At 46.3% G+C, this 9,725-nt stretch overlaps 1 protein-coding gene across 1 annotated transcript; it reads right to left on the minus strand.

Moving 5' to 3' along the window:
* Positions 1 to 657: 657 nt before the first annotated feature.
* On the minus strand, positions 658 to 9,445 carry LOC126524961 (sulfotransferase ssu-1-like). Its single transcript, XM_072286934.1, has 3 exons — positions 8,873 to 9,445; positions 1,440 to 1,632; positions 658 to 728 (listed from the first exon to the last, which is right to left on the minus strand). Exons 1-3 carry the CDS (start codon positions 9,443 to 9,445, stop codon positions 658 to 660), a joined length of 837 nt encoding a protein of 278 aa, XP_072143035.1.
* Positions 9,446 to 9,725: the final 280 nt, after the last annotated feature.

Below are 9,725 nucleotides of genomic sequence, written 5' to 3' on the forward strand. Positions count from 1 at the left end.
GGGCAGCCCAGAAGTTGTCGTGTTAATTGTACGGAGCGAGGTTTATCTTCAAGACCGACCACTGTCTTCTGACGTGGCTCAATAAAATGTCACACAAAAATGGCCGCTTACTCCGGTGTAGCCTCACTCTCCAAGGATACAGCTTTTCCGTTAGATATAAGAAGGGATAGTAGCATAGCAATGCGGATGGTTTGAGCAGACTAAATTAAATTCAGCGTTTAGGTATCCCGCCTAAATTTTGGGGCTCTTTTCTTAATTTTGTTGAGCCAAGAAGGTCCCCTCTCGTTTACCAGGACTCCGTCCATGATTGCTCAATCTGTCACCACCAAATTCCTTCAAAAATTGGTGTAGCGAATTGCGGCATTTGTTATTGCTGCACCTATGTTTTCTTTGAAGCTTAGCGGGTCTAAAGTGATTAGCGGTCGCCTTTACGGTTGCTCGGAGCGGGGGAACTCTTGGCAGGCAATGTTTTGCGGTACGGTCTCACAGGCCTCAGAAATCGTCAGTCAACGGACTGGCGCGGCGGCCACTAACTACGAGGTCAGCTCTGTAATCAAAGAGGCGCCTGCTCGGGTCAAGATCTCTGTCTTAGAGAACCCTCTCACCTCGTTGTGTTTGTTGAAACCTGTGCGGAAGTGAGTGTGCAAACGCTCCCCCTCAAGGCGGGTCGGCTACGCTATCTTTGGACGCTCCCTTTGGTCGAAGGTTGAACGGCCGTTTTCCCTCACCTAGGGATCAAGGCAGGACAAAGTGTTTTTAAGCAGCCGTTTCCGGCTGTTCGGAGTGCATTCTCTTTAAGCCAGGCTAGACTGGCTGGAAATGCAACGTTCTCATGTAGATATTGTAGATAAATCCCATATTCCTCGTTCTCGATGAGAACAAGTCCTTCCTTTGAACAACGTCCTCAGCGTGGACCAACTTGGACGACGGCATGGGCCAACTACCATCTATTTCATGTCCTACCCCAATAGTTACAATACGAGTGTGTTCATGTCACACCAGGTGGGAAGTATTCGTGGTTTCCGTGAGGTCCCATGACAGACAGGTGAAGCGGGTATAGCCCGAAATATTTTTCGCCAATCGTTGAGGGCTGATTGCATAAATGTAATAAGAACAGTTTGGAATAGCTTGACGTTGTAGACCCCATGATGTGACGCGTCACAGTGGTGTACCGGCAGGCACAGTGGTGTACCGTACAATTTCGAGTCCAATTACGCATGTTGCCATTCCTGTGAGGTCATAAGTAGCGCTAAACTACGAGGCGCTGCGTAGTTCGGATGCCAGGGTGACAGATGTGTAAAGAATAGAACAGAGCATGTCCGTTAGCCACAGGTACGAATGACCGAGGAAAGTTCGCTGATTTGTTAAGCAAAACAAAAGTGGTCTTCATGCACACGGATGAGGTAAAAGCTGCAGTCGGAGAGAACAAGAGCTATTACGTAGCACATGCAACTGGGTGTTTTCAGGCCATGCTGTCACGAAGCTCTCCCAGTCTACGGCTTGCACACGGTAGTTGACGGCACCTATCCGGATGAGTGCATCAGCGAGCTCAATGACCACAGCCTTAATGTATTGCGCATCGGCAGCAAATTCGGACATGTGGGCCAAATGACGAAGCTCCCGAGAGGCGCACTTTGAGGAGTTGGTTCAAACACATGCACAAGAGGCTTGAAGGCCGCGAGAAAATGAAACTTTATACCTACCAAGAGTGGTCGGAAATGTAGGATGTTGTACGTAGCAAGAAGCTCGTAGCTGAATGCGATGTAGCATGTATCAGCAGGTTGTAGGTTATGAGGGAAAAACCCCAGAGGGCGACACTCAAAGTCAACGAATTTCTCAAGTACCGCGCCGATGACCGCGATTGAAGCATACGCTACGCTTCGAACCGGAGCATCAGGACCTGGTTGATTCAAAAGTACCGCATCTGTGACGGCTTGTTTGTGCGGCTCTGAAGGATGCCGTTACTTCCGAATTCCTTGTCCCACACGGACGGCTTGTTTTGCGAAGGTTCGTGAGCGGTTGTAGCAGCTCCGCATACAGACGTATAAAACTCCTAGAGAAATTGACGAGCCCTCAGAGCTCTGGTAACTTAAGATGTGTTGTCTTCTGCAGAAAGTCGTTCCCTGCATGAATACTAGACGCCAGAGGACGGATTCCAAAGAAGAGATGTGATGGCCTAAGAACTCGAACTCCGGCGCCCGGAATACATATTTCTGTATATTCATAGAGAGACCATAATGATGCAGGTGTTGGAATCATGTACGCAAGTGACGCTCGTGGTCTGCTGGAGTAATAATAATAATATTTGGGGTTTTACGTGCCAAAACCACTTTCTGATTATGAGGCACGCCGTAGTGGAGGACTCCGGAAATTTTGACCACCTGGGGTTCTTTAACGTGCACCTAAATCTAAGCACACGGGTGTTTTCGCATTTCGCCCCCATCGAAATGCGGCCGCCGTGGCCGGGATTCGATCCCGCGACCTCGTGCTCAGCAGCCCAACACCATAGCCACTGAGCAACCACGGCGGGTGTCTGCTGGAGTACCACTTATGAAAAAATTTCCTCCGTGTAGGCGATTAAAGTAGGGAGGCTGCGCGTCCCCCCTAGAATGAACCATTGGAAACATTTAGAAAGGTTGCGGAGTCCATAGGCATCCACGCCTACAGTAAACAGGCCAAACTGAGTTGCAATGGCCGTCTTAGGAATGCATGCGTGCTCCACAGGCAATTGATGGTATGCTTTAAGAAAGTCCACGCTCCTAAATATAGTGCAGCCGGCCAGGACAAGCGTAAAATCATTTATGTGAGGAAACGCGAAGCTGTCGTAGACAGTCTGAGCCTTGATGTTTCGGTAGTCCCCGCACAGGCACCAGTCTCCCGGGTGCTTCTATGGTACCAGATGGTAATGTACGTGTTATTATATGGCAAAATTCGTGCTTTGCTATTTCCAATAGGTTCGGAACGGGTGACGCATACGTGCAGCGATAGGTGGACACCGTGTAACGTTCTAATAGGTCACACCATACTATGATGGCTGGGTACCATTGCAGGGCATTGTGAGATGCTGAAATTCAGGGACTATGTTCTCAAATAGAGAACTCGGGATAAGCTTACTTATGCTTGTGGGCGTGACATCGCAGAGCCCGCCTAGATGAATAAGCGGGTCATGCTGTTGATACGGCGATGACGTCACATGCTAACGTTCAAGTCGAAGAGTGACGGCATGTTTGATCCGATAAACGGATGGTTTACGTCAGCTATTGTGAACACCCAGCAAAACGTGCGACGCAGGCCCAGAGTAGCTGTCAATGAACGGAGACTAGACGTGGCTATCGATGAACAGTTAGCGGCGCGTAGCGTTCATCCTGAAGACCTGGACCGGCGATACGCATTGGTAGTGGGTAGCCGCTTACTGCTGCTCCCGTGTTAGCAAAAAATGTCTTCCCTGAGAGTCAGTCTATGCTAATGAAGACGCCGCTAGGTTGAGGAGTGAGGTCACAGGACCGCGCCAGTGGTCGCGTTAGCCATTTATCCACCAGCTGCAAGGTGTGGAGCTTTCTTCTGCTGTGCTTGCGCATCCTGAGGTACCACATCCTATAGCGAATTGATGTGCGCTGAAGTCCATTTCCATAAACCATGAACCTTACATTAAGGCATATTAGGTGAGTACTGAGTAATACATGTTGGGGGGCTAGTTGGTGCATGTTTTCAGAAGAGGGTTGTTGCGCCGAAAAAGACCACACATAGCAAGCGATACGGGACAGGCGGAACTTCCAACTGTTTATTCACCGCGTATGCGAATGAATGTAAGGACAAATCAAGATCGGTAGCAAGAACCACACATGCGCGCGAGGGTTTTTACAAAAAGCGGATAAAAGATAGGTGAGGCACGCACGCATCTCACGCCCGTGTATCTAAAGAAGCAGTTTCATTCTTATAAATGGAGATAGATAGGGCGCTAATACAATCGCTACAGTTTCTTTTAATATAGAAGCCATCCAACAGTTCGCGGGCTGTCTGGTCCTTACTTCTGTTTAAAAGCTTTGATTCTTTCAGCCTTGCCACACACTTAATCTTCCTTTCTTCTCCGCACGCTTTACAATGATGCGGCAGATGAAAACACGTGCCATTTTGTAAATCCCGATTATGTTCCGCAACCTGTCGTTAATACAGCGGCCGGTTTGCCCGATGTACTTCTTTCCGCATGTAAGAGGTATTTGATATACGACTCCCACGGCACATTTAACAAGCGGAGCTCCTTGTCTCTTCTTACATTCAGTTTTGTTTACCTTGTTGGGATCAGTTTTAACGCAAAAGCCAGCCAGTTGTTTTTGGGGCGGAACAAGCCACAGGAACATTATATTTTGTCGCCACATGCTTCAAAATGTGCGCTACCTTATGGGTGTACGGGATGACAACCGGTCTACTTTTGCTTTTGGTGACCTCATCTCAGTTGCCCTTTTTTCTACTTTCTTTCTTCAATTTTCGCAGCAAGGCAATTTGAAGCATGTGGTGACAAAATATAAGGTTCCTGTGGTTTTTTCCGCCCCAAAGAAACTGGCTGGCTTGTGCGTTAAAACTGATCCCAACAAGGTAGACAAAACTGAATGTAAAAAAAGACATGCTGCTCCGCTTGTTAAATGTGCCGTGGGAGTCGTATATCAAATACCAATCACATGCGGAAAGGAGTACATCGGACAAACCAGCCGCTGTATTAACGACCGATTAGCAGAACATAATCGGGATTTACAAAATGGCACTGGTTCTCATACGCCGCATCATTGTAAAGCGTGCGGAGAAGAAAGGAAGATTAAGTGTGTGGCAAGGCTGAAAGAAGCAAAGGTTTTAAACAGAAGTAAGGACCAGACAGCCCGTGAACTGTTGGAGGCCTTCTATATTAGAAACTGTAGCTGATTGTGTTAGCGCCCCATCTATCTCCATTTATAAGAACGAAACTGCTTTTTTAGATACACGGGCGTGAGATACGTGTGTGCCTCTCCTACATGTTATCCGCTTTTTGTAAAAACCTTCGCGCGCATGTGTGGTTCTTGCTACCCATCTTGATTTGTCCTTACATTCATTCGCATACGCGGTGAATAAACAGTTGGAAGTTGCGCCTGTACCGTCTCGCTTGCTATGTGTTGCATTTTTCGGCGCTACAACCCTCTTCTGGAAATAGGTGAGTACTGTAAATAAGGTTTCCTTTCGTTCAAGTTAACTCAGTACCCACGGTAGATAGGTTACTTTTTTTTCAAATCAGTTTTTTATGTCGAACATTCTTGCATAAGTTGTATGTGCCACTGAGTATGTGCACATTCTAGGCCAGATGGCCCACAATGGGCATACATTTTAGAAAATTCTGGGCTGTATTTACATATGCATCGTACATCTCTCCAAATATACGTTATCCTAATATTTATTCTCTCGAGAAAAATCAAACTTAGCCTTCCTCCTCGCTATCATAGCTGCGTGGATATCTGACATGTGCAACCGCACGAGCTGTTGGTTGCATTTTGTCATTGCTTGTGAAAGGTGTGGCACATAAACATTGCACTACAATAACGCTGTGTCCAGTGTGGTGCATAAACACAACAATTGCACGAGCTTACCCGTTACAAAAGCTGAAAACAAGAAAGGCGCGCACTGCACTTACGAGAAGAAAGCAGTTATACAAAAAGTATACACGGCAAGTAGTCTGGACAAGCCTTTGCCATTGCTTCATTTTTATTAAAACATTGCAGTAAGAAGCACCTAACGGAAGAAGCAAATTTGCTAGCACATATTGTCGCATTTAGATAATATTCCACAAAATCGAGATATTTCTACTAAGTAACTAGTTCTTATCCGCGGCAATAAGTGCTTCCACATGAGTAGAGTTCATCGAAGTGTACAAGAAAGCAAGTAATGTTTTGGAGGCAATATTGCTTACAGAAATTCGGGCTACCCCGAAGTGGTAAATGGATAATAGCGCTAAACACGTGCATCGTCTGTTCTTTTTTTTTACTGAGAAGCTTTACATGGCTACACTTCCATGTTATTATCATGTGCGCCAACAGCGCTATCATCCTCAGTGCCTCATACCCCCGTAAGCAGTCGTAGCCCCGTAAGCAAGGAAAAATGCAATAGCTCATAACTCCGAAAGGCAGAGTCTTCAAGCACTCATCAAGGTGAAGCGAACAGTGCTTATATTCTTTCCAATCACGCATACACCATAGAGAACAGCTTGTCGACAACGATCATCGTCCATGGCGCGTACCCCCGGAAGCAACGGCTCATACAGAGCAAGCAAAATATGCAATGACTCCTAACACCGTAATATTACGGTGCTTCGCTTAGTTGCGATGACACTTCCCCTGTGATCGTAGTCGGTAATTTCAAATGTGGGTGTGTCAACACCGAAAAGGGACTGGTTTACGAGTTCTGCCTTGCAGACACATCGCTTGAGATGTCAAACCGATCCGACCCAACCGGCCACCCAGCGGCGTAACATCGATTTGACATTATCAAAGAATGTGCTTGGAGTTGCAAGTATGCCGATATCGAGAAATTCATGACCACGGACCTTGCATGGGTTAACCGTGATGACACTACCCATGTAATGATCGTTGGAGACTTCAATGTGGGCATTTCAAAACGAGACAATAGATGGTTCACTCAGTGTGTGCTAGAAAAGTTTGGTTCGAAGCGCCACACCAATCAAGATAACGCGAATGCTCAACAACGATCGTGCATAGATTTGACTGTGACTAAGATTCTGTGTAAGGTTGTAACCATGGTGGTAGAATAGGAGAGGTGTCCAAACGAGCGCCCCAAGCGCGTCGCCGCACCTCTCGAGTTTCTACAGCAGTCGCCAGGTAGAGAGAGGGGTTTATGGGCTCAAAGACGCGCATCGTGTGCTTTCTCTGTGCCGTAAAAGGCCGCTTATTACGTCTCAGTTTTTCTGCCCTGATAACGCTGTTTATGATATTAATAGTTTGTAGAAGCTGCCTGTCGGCCATAAATATTTCTAATCAGCGCGGGTAATCTGGACAAGACAGACACAGAATGCCGATCGCAAAGGACACGCACGTATTTTTCTGCAAGCATGGGAATTCTAACCGACGTGTGTACAGCGTAAAAAAATATTTGGTTTTCACGTCATTGTGGATAGCATTGGGTTTGTGGGCGTAATTCATTTATGATTGCCTGGCTGTAACTAAATTTCAGTGTGCGCTCACCAATCGTTTAATTATTGGTCAGCTCCCTAAGAACTGAAAAACAAGTGTGAAAAATAAATGTAACAACATTTTATTGGCATCTAACTTCTGAATACAAATACGCTATGCGAGAAACTAAATACCTTTTCAAGGTTGCAGTGTACAATTAAATAGATGCACCACGACGGCACACTTGAGCGCTGGCAAGTACGCGAACACGAAATGTCCTACGCCTTATGTTGCGAAACACTGGTTCAAAGCAGTCTTGATAGCTTCATTAGTTTTTTACCCTTGTGATGTGCTTTCAGATTTTTTTCTTTTGCATACTGGCGCATTCTCATTTATACGTAGTAGTGAAGCAAATGAGCCATAATCGTTTCCTTGTGATCAGAGCATGCAAACGGAAACGTATTGTTATGTCAATATATATATATATATATATATTGTTGGCAAAACGACAACAGTACTTTTGGGAAGACAGGGTTCTTTATTACTATTGCAGTACAGAACCAGATGCACTTATTGGTTGTGAACGTATTAAACATTTATTTGTAGCAAACGTGATTCATCTGACAATGACGCATCAGTCACCCCATAGTTCTCAGAATCAATCTGTATCCAGTAAAATAAAGATATAGAGCAATCAAATAAACGAGCATTAAACGACGCGTCTGAAGTCACGCGTAAATCCGCGCTTAAAGTCCGTTTTAAGCGACGGTAAATACTCAGTGTGATTGAAGATCTTTCTTATGTACAGCACTACGATGCAGAGCTCTTTCTGAAACGTCAGAGACGTAAAATTACAGTTTGACTGATGGCGAGGCCCGCCGGCTACGTAGTTCCAAGTACGGCGGGGCGGAGAAGTGGGCCCAGGCTACCCCTAACGCCACCTGACCCACAGCGGCGGCAACTCGAGAGCAGTCCCGTATTGCGCAGCGCATAGGCGAAGCGGCACCGTTTGGCCACCTCTCCTACTCTACCAGCGCAGTTGTACCCGAACTAATGGGTGTATACCACCGCACTTACAAAGCTATCGTCACTGTCATTACCAAATAATGAAAATTTACACATTTGCTTTTGTATAACCCTGTCTAATGTACTACAACTTCGAGGGTCATCTACCTTGTGGAATGGCGCCTCAGTCTTTTCCAGTTTATTTGAATCTATAAGAATACACGCTTTACCATTCCAGGAGGCTTTCTCAGACGACAAAATTGCCACTTTTCTCATCAACATTCGATAAAGCGAAAGCAATGAAACGTTCAAAAAAGGGTAGGAGTATAACGCCGTCACGGCTGCTGCGAAAGACTGAGCGCTTCCCGTCGAATTTCCGGCCACAGGCTCATGAACGAAGCTCTATGACCTTCTTCCACTATTTTCGCTTCTAAGCGACGTAGCTGCTCTGATGTGAAAATATCTCTCCAGCTGCCTACCTTAGCGTTTCTAACGATGGTGTACTTGCTTTTGTCTTTCTGGTGACCCCTAGCGCTAATCACTTGGTTACGGACGGCTTGCGCGTACCATCCGGTATCTCTAGCATTCTCCGTGTGAACGACCATGACGTCTCTCATGTATTGCGGTGCGCATCTTTCAAGCAGTGTATCTAGCATGCCACTGTTCACATCTTCCAAACTTTTCCCATAACGCTCTCCCAGAAAATACGCCAGACGGAGTACCGTTCCCTTGGTATCCCTCTTGAGCTCCTCGTACGTGGTGAAGAAGACATGCGGCTCGTCCTTCAAGGCGTATCCGGAGGCTACGTGCTCAAAGTAGCTACCAAATCCGAAGTCTCCCGCCAGGAAACCGTCAAGAAAATCTTCGAACGAGCCATCTTGGAACCGGTAGACACTGAGATCCTTCAGCATGTCGTAGAAAGAAGCGCAGACATCCCAAGGGTTGCGAGCAAGGTATACAAACTTGGCTGTTTCGCCCATGTTATCTCTGCAGAGGGGTTGGTGGGTAAAATGTATTCGAAACGGCAGCATCGTCTGCCAGTCTTCATCATCCATGAACTCAACGCCTCGAGCGTTGTTCAAGAAGTCCTCGAAGTTAATCACCGGTTTACCTTCTTTGAGGATAAGTTGCATTACGTACACGAGCCACTTTGTTCCACTCTTTGGGTACGTCGAAAGCAGTACATCGCCTTCCTTGAATTTCAAGTTCAGGCATCTTTTGAACACCACCGGGTCAAAAACAGGGGGTCTCGGAACACCGTTGACAAGTTGAAAATATGGCCGTTTTGGCGACATGGCGGCTCGTTCACCTGTAGACAAAACGCACAACGCAAATCAATATACCGCGTATTAAACGTATGAATGCCTTTTTAGACTGTCTAACACGCCCTCATTCTGAAAAAGAAGGTGGCAATCAGTTTTCGGTGTAATTCATATGCCACTTCGCACGTTACATAATAATAATATTTCGCAACATCACTTTCGGTAGAAAATATGCCAATCAACGTGGGCGATTGTTTATGGATTCTTTGCTTAAGGGATGCCAGAATGTGATCGACTCTGTTTTACCTACATG

This window comes from Dermacentor andersoni, chromosome 3 (assembly GCF_023375885.2).
Source record: "Dermacentor andersoni chromosome 3, qqDerAnde1_hic_scaffold, whole genome shotgun sequence".
In the NCBI taxonomy this organism is placed as follows: Eukaryota; Metazoa; Arthropoda; class Arachnida; order Ixodida; family Ixodidae; genus Dermacentor; species Dermacentor andersoni.